Source organism: Trachurus japonicus, chromosome 22 (assembly GCF_045865225.1).
Source record: "Trachurus japonicus isolate A0001 chromosome 22, Traja_1.0".
Lineage (NCBI taxonomy): Eukaryota > Metazoa > Chordata > Actinopteri > Carangiformes > Carangidae > Trachurus > Trachurus japonicus.
This window is the reverse complement of record NC_140928.1, coordinates 28,713,554-28,733,164: the sequence shown is the minus strand read 5'-3', so window position 1 is coordinate 28,733,164 and position 19,611 is coordinate 28,713,554. Positions and strand designations below refer to the sequence as shown.

Sequence of the window (19,611 nt, the reverse complement as noted above, 5' to 3'; positions counted from 1 at the left end):
TACACAGACTGAACAACATGGCCTTGGTGTCAGTTTGTCAGTGTGTCGGAGATATGGACGGATGTAAGTGCCTCTACTGTATAGTCAAAGCAGGAGATGCACTGGTGTTACTAATTAACTAATTAGTCAGCCAGCAGCAAAATGAAACACAGCTGTTATTCCACAGGTAGAAGTAGGTTTTTTTTTTAATCCTACTGTATGAAATAGATGGATTAGATGAAAGGAAAGCTATTAAACAGAAACACAATGTAGCCTACTGATCTTACACTTTTATTAACTTTTACTAAACAGAAAATGTCAACATCAAGGAAATGATGGCTGCAGGTTTGGTTTGTCAGTTGATAGAAGCAGACAGTTTTCTGCAGAGGACAGACAATATAATAGGATGTGTACGTGTGTTTGTGTGTAAGTGAATGTAAATGATGGTCCTGCTAGAATAAGAGGAAGTAAACAGACAAGATAATGTGGCTTTAACTCTCAGCCCTTCTCCTCCTCCTTCTCCAGAGAAAAAATATGACATCAGTCAGCGGTGCAGCCAATCAGAGGGCGGTACGCTCAGGCTGGAGGAGTACCGTGTGTGTGTTCAGCGTAGCTGGCGTGCAGTTGGCTGTGTGTATGTGTGTGAGTGTGCGTGTATGTGTGAGTGTCTGAATGCGAGCAAGTTGATATTATCTTTTAATTTCGACAACCTCTTTGAAATTAACTGTGGGAGTGAGCCGAGGCAGCGGTGAGTGCAGGCGAAGAGAAAAACAACCCCCGTCCACACTAACAGCGTTAAGACTAATGAACTCGATAATAACAAGTTTTTCTCTACGCACAGTCGATGAGGAGAAGCCACATCTACGCAGTTTGACCAATTTCGGTGTATCATGTTTTTTGACACTAGCTAACCCGGAGCCGAGGCTGTGCAGCTGCTCTCCGTGCTGTTGGACTTTTTTTTTTTCTCTCGAGCTCGACAGTTTGAAGTCAAGTGATAATCCCGTGTGCCTTGTTTTAAATGTGGAAAAGCCGCTCATGTTAGCTAATGAAGTTGTAACCGTCACAGAAGAAACAGTAGTAATTATAGGGGACAAGCCATAAACAAGTCAGAAACAAAGAAAAAAAGAAAAGAAAAGAAAAAAAAAACATGCTAAAGACGTTGACGAAGAAACTAAGAAGACATTCACTCAATGAGATTCATCCTTTCCAACTGAAGGTAAGTTTGACTATTAAACTGCACTTTTAACAGCAACACAACATTATTTAAAGGCGCAGTTTGTAGTTGCATGCACTCTTGTGCTGAGCTCGACACAGTGCTGCACAGCTGACAGAAAGTAGCTTCACTGTGCTTTACTTTTGTCTTGTGACTTGTTCATTTGTAGGCCAGTTTGACTGCGCAGCTCCAACACTGTGAGCTTGTAACCTTGCTTGAGCAGGGTTACACTGAGTTCATTAACACTCCTTTCTCTTTCTCTTTCACACACACACACACACACACACACACACACACACACACACACACACACACACACACACTGATAGAGTGACACAGAGGGTGCTTTCAGTCAGACACGGTTCTGGTTCTGTTCTGGAGTCCCAGAACCTGGTGCTTTCTGCTCAACCAGCAGCGTTCACACCAGTTCAAGTGGAACCAAAGTGGGAGTATACTGTGCAGGCAGAAGTAAACACAACAGTGGCAAATTATTATTATTATTTTTTTGCTGTCTCAGTAATCCTTCAGTTTTTTAAGTGTAATTATTTGGTCGTTAGAGTGAACCCAGCCTTGGCCCTCTACCCCAAGTTCAAAGATAAGAACTGCTTTAGTCTACTTTATTAAGCCCCAAAGGGAAATCCATCCATACAACGGTTCAAAATTGGGTTCTGGAACCGGAACCGGAACCAGCACTGAGCCCTGAGTCAGATGACACACCGTACGCAGACTTTGTCAGCGTGTGTGTTTTGATATTCAAGCGTGTGCTGTTTTGCTCTTCTATCTGCTCCCAAGCACCTCGGTCCATTCATTACTACGTTTGAAGGAATGCACTCTCTGTAGCTCACAGGGCCCAGCCAGATGTTTACAAGAAGGAACTGGAGATCCACATTGCTACACAAACACGTCAGCAAACATGTGGCATGTCAACAAACTCTTCCACCCTCATACGGACACTCATTGACTCAGAATCTGTTGTTTGACACTCTGTCCAGAGTTGTCTCGCGTGCACAGGAAGAAGAGTCCAGGTTCCACACACACAAATGGGAAGACTGGACGTATAAAAGTGCTATAAAAAAGACCATTTCAGTGAAAACCTCGGTGTCAGCATCTACATCTGTAACCCCCAATTTTCCGCAACAGAGTCTGTTGAAGTGCTGCTCAATTGTTGCTGCCTGCTCAGTTTGCATAATGCCTCTTTTTGGTGAGTAGGAGGGTGAATTGTATCCTGCATGGGTCACTAACTTGCTCCATCCACAACACTATTGTGCGTCAACCAACTGTATAGTCGCATGGCAGCCATTTTGTGCCAAAGCGCTCCTGTTCAAAGGCCTGGCTACAGATACAGGGGAAAGTGTGCCATCCCCATTGTCTGCTTTTGTTTGTGTTTGTTGCTCTGCTCAGTTGGAGGATTCCTTCTGCTGAAAGTGGTTAGTGTGATGGGAAAAGTGAACGGTAGGACTGCTGCCTATATCCTACCGCTAGCACCAGACCGCTGCGCCTCATCCCTTTTGGAACTGATACACCGGGTTTATTCAAAGGAGTTCCCATAGGAAACGATCGCAACTGTTAAATCAGAAAGAAAAAAAAAATTTATGCACATGATCACTTTAAAGTTTACAAAAAGTGGACTGATGTGCAACCTTTACATTGATGTTATCAGTTGAAGCAGATTTGAACTGTTGTAGCGCAAAAGTTGATTGTAGTGTTAAAATTTTAAGTTAGGGGGCCACTTTGCTTCAGGTAAAAAATGTTAGTCTGGAGCTCTCTGATAGTCATAGGAGGATGTTAATTACTTGTTGTCGGTGCATTCTGTTTTGAGAGAGAGGCGCACACGGCACACAGAACTTTCGGTTTTCCCTAAATACACAATCCAACAACTCAAACACTCTCGTTGAGTAGTTGTGACCTGCACATTCACCACACTATGAAATCATAACGTATAATTTTGTAACATTACGACACATGTATAATAGCCTAATACTCGGAACTACTTGTGTTTTTGAAATCACTCCGCCCAGCAGCCATGTACGTGAATGTAGTTCCGGCTACGCATTTACATTGAAAACAACTTTGTTTCGTAATATTATTTCATAGCGTGGCGATTGGCCAATGTGCAGTTCACAACTTGTCCACCAGAGTGTTTTGGAGTTGTTGGATTGTGTATTTAGGGAAAACCGAAAGTTCCGTGTGCCATGTCTCTGCGCCTCTCTCTCAAAACAACATGCACCGACAAATAAAGGTAATTAACATACTACTATGACTATAGGGATTATGGCAATGGGCCATTTTGCCAAAATGTTGAACTATCCCTTTAAAGCAGATGGGGAACCTGGTTTGGGATACTGCATTGGTCTGAAAAGCATCAGCCAGCACCAACCAGTGTTGTGTGACTTTTCCATGATGGAAACAGAAACTCTTAGAGTTTTGGTATCAGCATGTCAGTCACGTTAGCATTGTACTTGCCAGGTTACCTTTTTACTCTTATGAAGATGATAACATCACTAAACAAACACTCAGGAAGTCTGTAAACGGCGATGACTGTGCCTTTTGTTTTTTCTTCCAAATAAGTTGTGTCATCTGCGGGTTTGCTAAAAACACGTCTGATTATCTGACTTATCAGTGTTCCAAGTCTCCCAATTCTCTTCCATGACTGTTGTGTGTACAAGGCAATGGTTACTCATAGAAATGATAAGGCTTAAAGTAGACAAAACAAGTTGCGGTAAACTGAAAGTAACCTTTAAAGGGCCACTGCAGTGACTTAGTAGTCCACTTTATCGCCTGAGGTTTAAGGCTTATACTGATAATTGAAAGTGTCATAAACCAGTCTATTCCACATGCAAAATGATCTTCATACGGATTCTTAGGATTTTGTGTTATGTAATTGTGACAAAGACACTTAGTGGGTCATTTTACAGTGTAGAATTGTAGATCCTCCCAACATTACAAATGTCAACATCTTACAAAACTTCTCATTGCGTTCATAACACAAGCTAACCAAGGTTGGCTGTGGCAGCACTCCTCAGTCAGCAGTCTGCTGTGAATCCATTACAGCTGAATATTTACATCCAGCGTTTTGATTAAAGATGAATTATTATTATCTCTTGTCTGATTTAGTTTGGGGCTTGCTGTGGACACTATCCAGTTTTCATTAGTAAATAAGATCATATTTGAGTTAGAGGTTTGCAGCAGTGGTTGCTGGCTGACCGGGGGCTGAGTGACCATTACAGGGTAATTGACAAGGGACTAAAGGTCTCTCAGGCAGTGTTACAGTACACATCCCAGCTTACACTAATCATGACTACTTTGCTGCGCTATGGGGAAGATCCACTGGAGTACGAGGTAAAGTGGATCGGCTCTGGATCTCTGACCCTGTGTGGTGTGTTTTCAGGAGAGAGGGGGACTGAGAGGGACAGTGTCCATGTCTGTGTGGAAGGACAAAGCAAAGCTGATATGTGTGTGAACTGGGTGGTGTGCGTACGCTGTGACATTGCCATTGATCCAGCTTAGCAAGCTGCTCAGTGTTGCAAGGGACTGACAAGGATTTCATTCAACTGTTCTTGACACACAAACACACAACTCTTTGTCTGGATCTGCATGCATGCACAAAAGCAGTTTGTATGCTTTAAAGTTTCATAGAGTCTTACTTTCTCTTTGCTTATGTGCTTCAGCTGTCTGAATAATATCATGCAGTCTGCAACTACTTGTCCATAAACACACTAGTGTAGGCAGTGTGAGTAATAAAGTTTAACATTGCTATCTATAAATCACAAGGCTGTGATATAAAGTCTTCCAAATTATAGGAGTTGACTTGTCATCGTTCTCCCTGACACTTTAGTTTACTGTATATTCTCTAATGCATCTTTATGGATTTAAGCATATAGCCTACATTTAGAAAACTTTATGAATACTATTTGCTGTTCAAACACACTGCAAAACTTGTTGACAACTTAAGAGTGTGGACAGAATAGCCTTCATGGTTGTGTGCTGCTCTGCAGGACAATGCTACTATCATGGCTGCTAGCAGACCAGATCCTTACCTCAAACATAATTTGAATATTTGTCATGCAAAGTAGTGGTGGAGCCAAATTTAGTAGTTGATGAAAACCACCGTCAGAGATTCACTTGAAGATAAGATTTGAATGTTGTAATTGCAGGAGTCTGGGAGCAGCAGTAGAAGGTCATTTAGCTTTTAAATGTCATCTTCACACTTGTTTTCATCTCAACACATCTCCTTCACTGCAGTTTGTTTTCACTGTGAATGCAACGCTAATGACTAATAAGCATGTGGGAAAGGGTGTGACTGTGGGTGGTCCTGATTGAACATCTGATTGGGTTTCTGTGCTTCTTGCACATGTTGTACCTTCTCCTCTGTAAACCACAACCATATCAGTTGTCTTCTCAGAGTACATACTGTACACCAGCATACAACTGTGAATTGTGCCTGTGAATTCACTTCATGTATTCAACCATCCTGACAAATCCACAGTACATTTTAATTCACCTGTACTGAAATGATGACATTTTGTCCTAACGAGCCACAGCTGTGATATTTTCTAACCTTTGCACTTGATAAAGGGGCAGCACTGCAGTAGTAGCCTACTGCTCTTTATCCAAAACTGACACTTCAGGAAAGGCTGTGTTGATGCTTACTTGCAAGGATTATAGTATGAGCTGACTGACCTGTCCAGGTTGGAGTAGTGCAATCCAGGCTTAACTACAGCATTACACAAGAGCTGAAAAAAGAATGAACTGAAAGGGCCCAGAAATAAATAAATACATTGAATCTGTTAAATCTAAATGTACAGAAGTAAGAAAAATGATATAAAGCATCCATTTAATGTCACATCATATTGGAGCTGGAATGATGATACCACAGTGAAGTGCTGTATGATGGTGAAACTGTCATTTACCTCCTGTTAGGAAAGCCCTGCCATCCTGTGTCGCTGTAAACTTCAGTGTTTGCTGTGTATATAACTAACTGTGTACCAACGCACTAAGCACTGTGCTTCATTCTCTCCTTACAATAATTTCTTACATCCTGATACTGGATAATGTGAGAAAACAAATATTTGACAATCATCAAATTTGCACTGCATGACTGAGTGCCTTAAACAGCGTTGGGAGCAGAACCTATTCAAATACTTGCACATTCATATGTAACACTCCCAGATGTCATTTGCATGCTCGGATTTTATTATGGTCTGTTGACAGAGGCCTGCTTTGCATAAATAGGAATTTCTCAGATGGAGTGGTTATTTTACTGATGATAGTGCACATGTGTGCTAGGTGAAATGAGGAAGTCACTCAAAGCAGAAAGCTGTAACTGAAGTTGCCTGTTGTGGTTCAAAGTAACAAATTTAATGTGAGTGTCAGTGTGATCATCTGACACATGTAATTATCACAGACAGTATATCGTGACAGACGTAAGTGTTGTAGTTTACAGTGATAGACTCCAACCCGTGTCCAACAAGTGAGTTGCATATGTGATAAAATGTATTTCTGTTGTTGTGTTCCATCGGCAACAACCTCCGAGGCGTTCCCCGAGGGGAAGGAAAGGCCACATCGTTACTGTCAGCTTATATTTGCCTCTAGCCTGGCTCTCGCCAGACCCTTGTAGTTCCGCAAAGCTCCACCAGAGGCGCTACGCTCAGCTTCACACAAGGGTCTGGACTCGAGGCCAATGCAAACTTCTTCCCCGGAGCAAAAAATAATGAACCAATCAGGATCGCCGGGCGGGACTTTCTGAGGTGTGACGTAGCGCTGAAGCGACGGTTTGAGTCAAACTACAATGGCGGCTCGCAGTGAGGAGTCGTGCGTTGGCATTGATTCTGCTATTTCAACTGTTTTGTCGAATCTATCGAATATTAATTCTTTGAAAGATGAACAGAGATGTTTCAGATTACAGTTGGATTTTGTGGCAAACTTAAAAAAAACTAGAGCTGCAACTAATGGTTATTTTCATTACAGATTAATCTGTTGATTATTTAAACGATTAGTTGATTAGTTGTTAAAAAATGCTGAAAAATGTCAATCAGTGTTTCTCAAACCACAAAGTGATCCTCAATTGTCTTCTTTTGTCCACAAACCAAAGAGATACTCAATTAATTGTCATGATGGAAGAAAGAAACCAGAAATTTTCACATTTAAGAAGCTGAAATCAGAGATTTTGGACTTTCTTTCTTCTCTACTCAAACTGATTATTCGATTATCAAAATAGTTGACGAATAATTTAATAATCGATTATTGTTTGATTAATCGATTAATTATTGCAGCTCTAATTGCAACTTTTTATTTTGATTGAGTTACTCTGATCTTCTGAGGATTAAATGGAATTAAAATCAGCTTTCACAATCTGATTGATCTGAGGCCAAATGAAAGAGTAGCATTTTATTTATAACATGGAAGAGGTTAATGAGTGTGTTTGACCTACAGTCCAAACTCAAACTGAATCCTTTTTCCAGATTTCGTACCATGGCAGTGGAGAGGGAGGGGAGAGTGATGACTCGGAGGGAGAGAACCAGGAACTTGCACAGATTGACAGAGGTATGTGACCACTGGCAAATAAATGATTGCCTCCCCCGTCATTCATTTATTTACACACGTTATAATTAAATGTTTCAGATCAACACATAATGTGCTACTTGATAAGAAAACTCTTTTGCAACCATGTCTTCAACTTTCCTTTGACATTTCCTGTTAATCTACTCCTCCAGAGAGACGGAGAAACTGCGCCCTCACCCCATTGGCCACCAGCCAGCAGCACAACCAGGGCCCCCTCTCTCCGGCCCGGTTACGGCGCCTGCGCCTACTACTAGATGCCAACCTGGATCGCCACTCTTCAGAGGAAGAACTGGAGCGGATCAGCTGCGGCGACACCAGGAAGTGGGTGTCTGCGCTCCCACAGCGCCACGGCGACCACCACAGCAGCGCCTCCAGTGACGAGGAGGTACGGGACCTCTGTGGCTGCAGGTCGCCGGCCGCCTCCGCCAGGCCGCTGGTCGAGCCGGGCGCTTGCTTGGCCGCCTCCCCCAGCCCTGTGCTTTTCAGCTCCAGTCCACCGCGCAGTCTCAAGCCGCCGCCCATGCGCTTTCAGCTGCAGGTGGTGCAGCCGGTGGCACGGCCCATTATTTTGACCCACTTTGAGCAGGCAGCACCTTATCGAAAGTATCGACACAGCTACAGCGGGGAGCCGGGGAGGCCCAGTCTGGACCTGGAGAAAATGCAACAGGTTAGTGGTCTAAGCTGTGGATACATACAGTATGTCTGACTTTTTACCAGCACCAGCCTCTGCATAAACATTTTAGAATTTAGTCTAGAATTTTAATCATTGACATTATATATCTTTATTGACATTATTAACTTTACAGCATGACAATTTCAGAGGAATAACCAGAGACGTTCTAATATGAGGAGACAGACCACTCTGCCCGTTTTGAATGGGGAAAGCTGCGACGCCAAAGATGGCGCATGTCCCGCCCCTTTTCACCAGCAGCCAATCACCTGCGTTGCCAGTGCTGAACTAGGCCAATCATGTTGTTGCACCAGCGCATGCGCACAAGTAGATTTACGACAGACAAACGTACCTGGTGGCAACAACAACACGGCTTTAGCACCGTGTGTACTGTATGTGGTCAGGTTGAACATTTACTCTAAGGTTTTCGGAAAAGTGCAGAGCCACCGGCGACCGGGAGCGGCTCCTCATCCTGGAGGAAAGCTGTTACATTTACCCGCGGAGTTTTAGAGGTTTACTGCCGGCTTGTTAATTTGGCAGCCACATTGGTTGGTCTTAATGAAAAGTGAAGCTTCAGGTGTGTGCTGCTGAACGAAAGAGCTACCTCGGGGCTACGTATACAGAATTCACCTCATTCACATCAATAAGTGTTTTACAATGAACCGATTAGTCCACCTTTTCTTTAATTTAATTTTTGAATGTATAGTTTTGTTCGTTTCATTTTTTAACCTAAACATTCAAACTGGGCCCCCTCCCTTGGGGCTAAGCATTAGCCTCCTGTCCATGATAGCAGCAGCAGCAGCAGCAGCAGTAGCAGTCCACTCCAAAAAAATAAAAAACACAGTCCGGATGAAGCACTGGAGCCGTGGACCGATAGACACCGTCACCATTAATAACGAGAGCCTCTATTGTTTTATTGTACCGAGTACGAGAGGCTTGTTGTGAGCTGAGAAGCTGCTGTTAGCAGCGGATGCTAACCGAAGCTAGCGGCGGATGCTAACCGCTAGTCGAAGTTAGCATCGAGCTAGCGCAGCACAACGCCCCTCATACTTGTTACCGGTCGAGGCTTTAGTTGTCAGTGATGGTCGGTAATCAGTCCGTGGCTCCAGCGGTTCACTCGGACTGTATTTATTTATTTTAACTGACTGCTGCTGCTGAGACGACATGCTAGCACTTGATAGCATCCGAGACAGCTAACGTTAGTGGGGATCGTGGGAGGGGGAGCAGACACAGTTACCACACACAGAACTAGGAGCCCATAGGTGATGATTAAGACGGATTTCATGAAAGTCTAGCGTTTATTTTTGGGCAAAAATCTCCAGACTCATGCCGATATGTCTCCAGGTAGAGCAGGGCAGACCGGTGTAGGTGGTGTAGGTATGCTCGGGCTGCTGCTAGATCACGGACTCAGCCGTTACAGCCGTACAGTGACGGCAGTGTCGTAAATCCACGCGCATGCGCAGTTGAGTACTCCCTGTGGAAAAATAGCGATTTAAACGTCATTCTGCGGTAAAGTTTATGTTTTTTTGGTTTTTATTTGTATCTTATTTCACTGGCTAGCACGTCTGTATGTTTTTTCCGTCCTGCTATCACGTTAAAGGGTGGATTTGACCACCCCTCCATTCAATTAGATAGGCGTCTGGTCTTCTTGGGCTTTTCGAAGCGTCGCCAATATGGCCGCCGAGTGGCCTGACTTGCCTAGAAGGGCTTTGGAATAACTCAGATGTTTGTAAAAACAATAATATAATACTGCAAAAATTAAATTAAAAACAAGACTAAATTATATCCCCTCAGATTTATTGTACCTAATTTGTATGTAACAATACCAGTCAAATACATAAAGTGGATTAAGAAGAAACATTTTTCACTCCAGCTGTAGTCAAGTTCAAGTATGAACTCATGAAAGAGAAATGTTCAAATAAAGTATCTCAAACTTGGAAGTATAGTTGTAGTCTCAGTGGGCTTCCATCACTGCACAGTGTAACTCACTGTTCTCAGAGCACTTAATGGTGAATTATCAGCTTATTTATTACACTATTTGTCTCCCAGATGAATTATCTGTTACACTCAATAGGATTTTTAATGTGAGGACTGCCCAGATCAACTTTCAATTCAGCTATTAAGCTTGGAGGCCTCTTAATTACCACAGTCCAAAATCAACCCAGACTGTGCACTTTGCAAGACCTCACTTACAGTATTTAGTTGAGAATTGATTATGTATTTTGTATTTTCTCTCTTTTTTATTCCTACATAGTTGGTAAGCTGAGGTCTTCTGTGTAGCAATATTCGTTTTCTGCAGCCAAATCAGATTCCCTTTCATGTCTAAAACCCACTTGGCCAGTAGTGGAAGTGCATTTCTTAGCAATAGCAATAAAATGTTCCTCTGTAGCAGCGTGTACTGTACAGTCCACTAAAAATGTTCTCAGCACAAACAGCAGATGAGTGTAGCACTTCCCCCTGAGCAGCTCAAACTGTAACGTCAGGATTCAATCCAAAAATACAATGATGTCCCTGCAGTCTACCCGACTACCCTCCACACACACACACACGGCCACGCAAATGAGCACGCTCACACAAGCAAACAAAGTGTTCACTTTCCACGGCCGAACGCTTGCCACCACGGTGGTCTGGCTGGAGAGGGATGAAGGAGAGGGAGGCACGGACGGCAGATGTCCGCCCTCGTTTCTCACAAAGGCTGGCGAGCGAGGGGAAACGATGGAGGGGTGGAGGCAGAAGGAGAGGATTAAACAAACAACAGAAAAACGACAGCCACTAATGAGTCATGGAGAAGCTGGTCCACTAATCATTAAAATCCAATAGACTTGTTGGCCCACACCATGGATGGAAATGTGTGTGTGTGTGTGTTTGTGTGTGTCAGTGAGTTTGTGTGCGTGTGTGTATTTGCAGAGAGAGAAACTGCAGGTTTCAGGGGTCCATATGTCCATGGGGTTTTTAGAGGGAAAGAACAGATGATGAGAGACAGCGGGCAGCGATGAGAAGGGTGAAGAGAAGAAAGAGGAGGAGAGAAAGAGTGTGTGTGTGTGTGTATGTGTGTATGGGGGGTACGCGTCTGTCATCCTGCCTGTCTTTTTGTGTCTGCATGTGTACATCCTCCTGTCTGTGAGGTTGTTGCTGTGTGTGTGTGTGTGTGTGTGTGCGTCTGTGTACATCTTGCCCCAGTGTGTGTGTGTGAGAGTGTGTGCACACTCGGTCAAGTGGAATGGGAGGTGCTGCAGAGAATACAATAGGGGGCCTACAGAGGTAGCTAGCAGACTCAGCTCCAGTCTCCCATTAACCCTTTAGCTGGACAACTTCTTTCAACACAGCTTACACACCATGTCACCTCCTTAACACATCCGCTGCTGGAGAAAGAGAGTTGACTATATGGCTTTTTAAAATATTTTTTTATTAGAAAAAGCAAAAAAGGTGTTGAGGATCAGGAGCTTTTTGTCTCATGTGCATAGGGGCGAAGATGGCTCATTTTGGACCAGATACTGACAGTATTTTAATTGTTCCCCACTGGAAGTCCCTATGAAACTATTAAATGAATGAGTCCAGTTGTAATCCCCAAAACTCTGAACTGATGTTATTGATTTGAAGTTTGCGAGGCTGCCCCCGTGTGACTGGGTTCCAGGGTGCCATTCCGAAGGGCCGCCACTCCGAACGTTTACTTTAATTTGTCGGAATGCCGACCCTTAATTATTTATGGGAAAAGGGTGCCATTACGAACCTGAAAGAAAGGGTGCCATTCCGAACCTGAAAAAATCTTGAATGGTTTACGGCACGGAGTAATCTAGCCTAATTGCGGTGGTAGCGTAGTGGTCAGAGCATCTGCTTTTGACGCGGTGGATCAGGGTTCGACTCCCGGGGGAGATACATATTAACTGCGATTTTATTGGCCTCTACCTAACCTTTTTACTAAACTTAACCAACTCCTTTCTACATTGCCTAAACCTAACCAAAGCACAGAGCAAGGACATTTATTTTCAGCAGGAGTGCCGCGGCTGCATCAGACCATGGATGTAATGCATCAGACTCGCACCTGGGTGAAACTTTGGAGGCGGAGGGGGAGGGGCCGGTCGGGCGCTGTCCCCACGGCGCGTCGTGTCAAGCCGGGCAGGAAGTCAAACCACGAGAGAATCCGGTCAATTTTCAAAATAAAACACATTCGGAACGGCGGCCCCTCGGGAAGTTCGAAATGACGGACCTTCGGGAATTTTCGGACTGGCAGACCGTCGGAATGGTGGTCCTTCGGAATGGCGGTCGCCCCCCGTGTGACTGTACGCCGCCGCCTGAGCCATGCGTTTATTTATCTCCTAATTTTATTAAAGGCAGGGTGACAGGGTCAGCAGGCTGTTTTCCTTTGGTCTCTCATAATCCCTCATGCATGCTAATCCATGACCAATTGCTCAGATGTGACACAGCCACTGTTGGTCGGCCTGGTTATGAGGAGAGAACAAGTGTTTATGTGGAAGATGCTGACTGGACCTTTGCATGCCAGCAATGCAACTATAAAAGAGAATAAATATTGTCTCTCAACTCAAATAACAGTGTATTGGATACATATTGTATCAATTTACTAAGCATTAGATATAATATTGTATTTTTAATGTTTCTAAGTATAATTTCTTTTTGCTACCTAATACTTACATATATCAATATCAAACATAATATGCAGTTGTAATGACTGTTCTCTTATATAGAAACATGGTGGTATTTTCTGTTTGTGTAAAGAAAACCAGAGCTGCTTGTTTTGGATAGCAGGATTCAGAGAGAGGGAACACAAGGGGCCTGAATATCTTTATATAAGTCACTGAATCAACAACAGAATAAATAACACACGTCCAACTATAATAGAATCCTCCTCTTCAAGATTGGATTTTACACTTTGTGTTCTTCATGAATAAACACAACACTCCAACTGGCAGCCACAACAGATTCCTAGTTGGCAAGTCATGACCTGTTGGACATGCGTGTGTATGTGTGTAGTTTAAAAGGGCTGTGGTGTGGGCTGGTGGTGAATAACAGAGTGATTCTGCTGCAGCCGGTGCTGTATGCGAGAGAAAATCTAATGTTTCTATCAGGCTGATGGAAGGTTTGGAGTCAACTGGATAAAAGGTTGATAGTCCCGTCGGTTTTTTAAATAGGAATCACATGTTTGATGATTGAAAGCTGAGTCAGTCATCACATGTCGTATTGAAAATGTATCTGTCAGCTTTTTTTATGCTGAATTCAATACTAAGTAGAAAGAATTGTTGGAGCAGCTTGCACCCAATCTGACTGTAGTCCCGTGGATGAAAAAAGATAAGAGCTGGCAGGAGGTGAGCATGAGGGCAAGTGCACACCAGCTCTCTCCCACATCACAACAGCAGGAGTCTTGTGTTTCCATTCTTCCCTAAGCTCCCTTCCCCCTTAGAAGCTACCTCCCCAACACCAGACAATTCCATGATTGTGTGGTCCCACCACCCCCACTGTGTTTTTGAGAATAGTGGAGCTGCGTGGACATGGAGGGGAGTGGGAGACAGGATATTGCATAAGCTTCATTGACCGAGTGTTTAGTTTAGTGAGACAGCTGGATTTTCCTCACTTCCTTAATCATCCTGCTTCAGTGTTTATTGACTGTCGGTGCTCACATCACACAGTATGTGGCCGTTTTAATGTTAAGTTAACCTTCAAATAACAATGGTTGAATTTACTTAAATGCTCAATTTAATGTTTACTCAAGCAAATGTTCTGCAGGTTTTAATGTTGAGAGAGAGAGAGAAATTAAAACTGTGTTATTGTTCTCCACAGAAAATGCTGCTGAAAAAGAACTGCGGAGGAAAAACACGGACTATAAAGATTCGGGTGAGTCACTTTTCCCACAGCAATGAACAAAAGCTTTTGTAGTAATCTGTCATGATGAATCCAAACAATTTATGGTACAGCGTTTCCAATTGAATCGGATTCTATTTGTGGTGGCAGCTGCTGCCACATAATATTTATTTAAGGTGTTTTCTTTGCAAATATTTTCATTGTACTTTGTGACAAATAAATAAGTGAACAATACGTACAGCTCTCTGTGCACCCTGTGAATGACAGGCACCGAGAGAGAAACAGTCCTGTGAATGCAGTAGGATTTCTCAATGGTCAGTCTGACTGTGAGAGAAAGAGAGAGTGCTGTGCATAAAATGAAATAAGAAAATCAGATTTTACTTATTAGAAATAGTAATGAAATCAACATGTGGTGGTCAGTGTTCATTTAATGGCAGCCTGCCTCAGATAAATCAGTGTATTGGAAACACTGTGATAGGTCTGGTACCAGTTGTGATGGCTGTGATAAAGATAACTCCTGTTCTACACTGGGCCCTTCCTTTTATGCATGCTCATATTAGGCAGTCCAGATCAGGTTGTCCGTAAACAGCAACGATAAAGGTTGCGTGGTTGCTCGACCCCTGCGAACGGCCTGGCCCCGTCTCATCGCGAGCACCTTGATGTCCACCCAAGTGCATACTGGGACAGCATCTGGCCACAGCGTTTGTTCTCCAGCCCGGAGCCCAGCCCGAGACGTCTGAAAATCTGATAGCGCCGTGAGATTCCTCCTGCACACGGCAAACCCAGCTCGCTACACTCATACCGAAGACAGCAAGTCAAGGAAAAAATGTGCTCTTGATCTCTTGATCTCACTCAACAACCTTTAATAACCCAGCTTTCCACTGTGCTCTTAGAAGTGCACATTTACTCGCATGAATAACTTGGTAAACATTAGGTAGGTGTTTCCCCAAGATTGTGTCCTTGTGATCTTCCTGTACAAGCGGTTTTCCCAGTCACTCTGTCCAAGAACCGTCCACCAGCTCAGCACTGCAGCCGTGTACGGGCTGATCTTATTTGTAGTGGGTAAGGAGAGCAGGCTGGAAAGTGGATTGGAACAAGCCTGGGCATCTTGGCACGGAGCAGGGTACTCCAGAAGGATGCACAGTGTGGTGAGAAAAGTGACGTTATTATCACGTTGTGTGGGCTTGTGTCAATGGAAGCTCATCACACACTTGTTTACGGTCGCGCACACACACACACACACGCACACACACACACACACACCGACATCACCGACATCAGATGTAGCAGCGCCCAGTTTGCTCCAGTCTTCCACGTAGGTATGTGTGATCAGTACAAACATGTAATGCATGGAAATGTGCAACAAACCCAGGCTCATCTTTGAGAGTCTTTTATAAAGAACGAGTGAGTGGAGAGGAGAGATGGAGCTGAGGAGGAGGAGGAGGAGGAAGAAGAGGTGGAGTGTTTCCAGGGATGAAGTCATTTTCCATTTATAGCCTTGGCCGGCTTCTATCTGTTTAGCTCCACTGATACATAGAGATATGGCTCATTATCCTGGGTTGTTGCCGGTGCAGTCGGTGGTGTTGTTGTCCCTGTCGCTGACGTCTGTGGACACTGGGTACATTCCACTTCACAGATTTTTCTTCAAGCAAATACACAGTAGCCTGATGAGCCATTTAGAGGCCTGTGTTGACTCTTTCTACCCTTTGTGCCACTCCATACCCATCTCTCTTTCACCGCTGCAGCTTGTCCCTCTCTGCTGTTACCTCTCTCCCTCTGTCCTGCGTCTCCTTTTATCTGTCAGCCTCCAGTTTCCTGGCCAGTGTCCAGATGAGACACTGGATCTGGATGGGGCCCCGGCTTCCAGACTTGATTCAAGCATTCAAGCATGGGAGTTGTTAAGAAGGTTTGGGAGGCTGATGATGGTGGTTATGTTTGTGTTTTAAGGAGGGGGGGAAACATAGCTGCTGCTGCTGAGGCCTTCCCCCTCCAGGGGTTGGAGGTGAATAGGAGAGTGGTGAGAGGTCCCCAGGCTGCAGCAGTCAAGAGTGATGGCGTCTGGTTTCAGCCACTGTTAAAGGCTGGGCGGAGAGCAGGGTGAAGATTGATGGAGGTGAGGGAAACGCTGCAGATATGGAGAGTGGAAGTGAGAAATGTGCTGCACAGCACAGCCCTGTGAGTTTTGAGTTTTGAGTGTTAGTAAACTCCACGGCTTGGAGGTTTTGCTGTTACTGTAGTAGGTGAACAATGAGATCTTACGGGGATGGTTTGACTGTTTGGGAAGTTCTCATAGTAGCATGTTAGCTTAGTTTAGCACAAAGCCTTGACTTGAGTTTCTCTACAGATGAAACAAAATGGACTGAACCTGACAGAGGTTAACTGTTTTCACTACTGTGCAGGCTTCATGCTAAGATAAGCTAATTGGTTGTTGGCTGTAGCTTCATATTTACTGATATACTGATATATGATAAGAGCACAACCATCATCTTATCTAGCTCTGCAAGAGAACGCCATTGACGTGCACCTCCTCCTACCTACAAAACACGTGTTGTTCACAGTGGAGATTGTGTAAAAAAAAAAATTTAAAAAAAGCTGCACCAAAGTTTTTTAGTACAACAACATCCACACAACCTAACACACCAAACCCCACTGCTGAAATGCTAAGGAGGGAACAATCAGAAAAACCTGTCCATTCTCAACAGGATGAACCTAAAATTACATACAATCTCCCGAGACAAAACATTTTTGGCCCCAGTGTCTTAAATCAGAATTTCAACCTCTGCTTTAGATGTCTGCTCAAACTGGGGCCTTGTACTTTGGGACTTGTACTCTTCCTGACCCCTCAGGCCTTAACTGTCCATCATGCAGCAGATGTGACCACAGAACTACTCTGCAGGGACGGCTAACATGGATAGGTATCCATCCAGATGTTTGACTCTTCCCTGCAGTCCCACAGACTCCATCTCCCATATGGAGAACATCTGAACACAGCTGACATTTATCAACTTTACTGTAACTCGTTCTTGGGCTGCCATTTGTTTTTCCACGTCTCACTTTTTAGCTGTTTATATCAACATTGGTTGATAAAACAGCTCCAAGAGGTTTTGGGAATTGTTGCTGTGTTACTGCGGCTCAGTTGTCAGTGCCAAGTCCCCAAAGATGTCGACTGAAGTCATAGCAACACCTGTAGCTCCACACACACTGTTCATTGGGCTTCTTTCATGTGCACTGATGTCACTTGGTACTTTTCCAGCAGCAGTGGGCATGTGAATGGAACCAGCTCCTCCTCTCTTCTCACAGGTGACACCGAGATATAAAACTGTCCTTATCCACACACTCCCATTTTCAATGTGATCAGCTCCTGATTACAGTGAGCCCGTCTCAAGTTCCTAATCTTTCTTAGTCCACCTTCTCACAAACTTCTCTCCCTCTCAGCAGGCTCTGGAGAAAGTGCTGCCTCACTGCCAACTCCAACAAAGTCATTTCCTGCCGTTTCCTGTAGGGAGGAGAATGACCAGGGCTAATTTTAGACGGAGGGCTTGTAGAGCTACAAGAGGCACGGTTCTGCTCAGAGGGGGATGTGTCTGAGTGGAAAAGCATTTTCTGTCTCTGAACCTGCAGCGTGAATGAGAAAAAAGTCATTGTGAAAATATTGTAATGAGGTGTGGTCACCCACCAGCGTCACTGTGGTTTTCAGACACGGCCACACCCAGTGTCACCGCTGTGACGCATACTAACTGAGCAATAATAGCATAACTCAGGGACAGCAGGTAATCCTCACCTTTCACATCCAGTAAAGCTCAAAAGCTGGATTAACCCAAACACCTACTTCTGACATGTCACTGACCACTGCTGTCTCTCTCTCTGTCCTTCTGTGTCCTCAGAACCTGACAGGCACTCGTCCTCCGCCCAGGTATACCTATGACCCCTCCATCTTCGCCTTTCGCTCCTTGAGCACAGTGCCCCCCTGCAGCCCTCTGACCCCGTGTGAAGATCCTCCCTGCTCATAAGGAAATTCATCCATCGCCAGATATTATCCCCCACCCCCCACCCCCTCCTCTTCATTCCCAGACAGCTGCTTTTGTGTGGCTTCTGCAGCAAGATCAAGGAAGGACTGATGTGAAACTGACCACTAGAAAGACATTTTTTTTTGATGAGCGGACTCTTTGCACACTCAGGTAATCCCACCCTGTAACGCTGTCACTATGAGAATTGTTCAGTTGTGTGAAATCAGCAGGGACATTTGGAGAAAAAAAAAAAAGTGGCCTAAACACAACGTCTCTAAGGATTCTTCAGGTATCGCAAACGTATAGCTGTTTCTGAAAAGATCCCGTGACTGGAAGAACAATGATGAAGAATGGAAACATGGACTGTGGACCAGAGTTGGCACAAAGGGACAAGGCCAACCATGATGACACGTTACGTTAGCTTTGGTTGGAAATAAAGCATGTAAGACAATCAAATGGTTCCAAGGTTTTCTCCTTTGATGTGATTGCTGGACATCTTGTAAGGCTCTTGGTAACTTCATATACTTAACATGGTGAGGTGAGTCATTATTGTTGCGATAAATATAGACAGTGGTCACAGTTGTCTGTCTGAAAAACTACTTCTTTGGATGTGTTATTGAATATGCAGGTCATAACGAGCTATAACAGAACATGTATGAATGTAGTTGAATAGTAGACCTTCGATGATGTACGTTTCTTAATGAATTTGTCACTTTTAGTCCAGGTCAGAGTTAAGTACTTGTTTCCTCTTTCCTTGCATGAATTCCACTGTTTTGCAGAAAGAGCGCTCTATGGACATAAGGAAGTATGAGAATAGTTTTGCTGCACTTTGGCAAGTGTAACTGGTGCTGTGTTATGCATAGCCTACTTGTAGTGTGCCATTATTTTTTTTTTTTCAATATTTTACCTCATTACTTTCTAGGTAGAAGAGGACCACTGGTGTATCTAAGACACCCCAGTGTTTTCTAAAGATCTCTTAATGCCTTGAAATCACATTCCTGTTGTATTGAATGAAGCTTGAGTTAGTTCGCAGCTCTCGAAGGAGCCGATCCATTGATTAAACACGTCACCACTGTAACTAAAGTTTTGCTGAAGTGAATGTAACACTGACATGTTTTCGTCCACTGTTGCACAAAATTATTCAATAAATGCCCTGTGGCCTCTTGTTTAGGTGGTGATCTTTTTATTTGGGTCAATATGTGTAATGTGACTTGTGATGTAAAAAAAAAACTAACTAAAGGAAAAATCTGAATTGATGAGTGAACAACTGATACATTAATCGGCGCAACAAGTGCCCTTAATAGCGTTGTTTTGCTCTTTACTAAAACAATGTGGGTCCTTTAATTATTCAGCCACACTTTGTCACA

The 19,611-nt window shown here is 43.9% G+C and overlaps 1 protein-coding gene across 1 annotated transcript; it reads left to right on the top strand.

Moving 5' to 3' along the window:
• Positions 1 to 601: 601 nt before the first annotated feature.
• On the top strand, positions 602 to 19,414 carry LOC146964287 (uncharacterized). Its single transcript, XM_085766715.1, has 5 exons — positions 602 to 1,195; positions 7,654 to 7,735; positions 7,906 to 8,420; positions 14,217 to 14,270; positions 18,122 to 19,414. The coding sequence occupies exons 1-5, from the start codon at positions 1,127 to 1,129 to the stop codon at positions 18,245 to 18,247; spliced, it is 846 nt and encodes a 281-aa protein (XP_085622841.1). The 5' UTR covers positions 602 to 1,126; the 3' UTR covers positions 18,248 to 19,414.
• The last annotated feature ends 197 nt before the right edge of the window (positions 19,415 to 19,611 follow it).

Excerpts from the sequence above, each read along its gene's own strand:
- LOC146964287 (XM_085766715.1), top strand. The coding sequence starts at position 1,127 with ATGCTAAAGACGTTGACGAAGAAACTAAGAAGACATTCACTCAATGAG. Across the intron at positions 7,736-7,905 it reads ACTTGCACAGATTGACAGAG|AGAGACGGAGAAACTGCGCC; the intron begins GTATGTGACCAC and ends CTACTCCTCCAG. Across the intron at positions 14,271-18,121 it reads CACGGACTATAAAGATTCGG|AACCTGACAGGCACTCGTCC; the intron begins GTGAGTCACTTT and ends CTGTGTCCTCAG.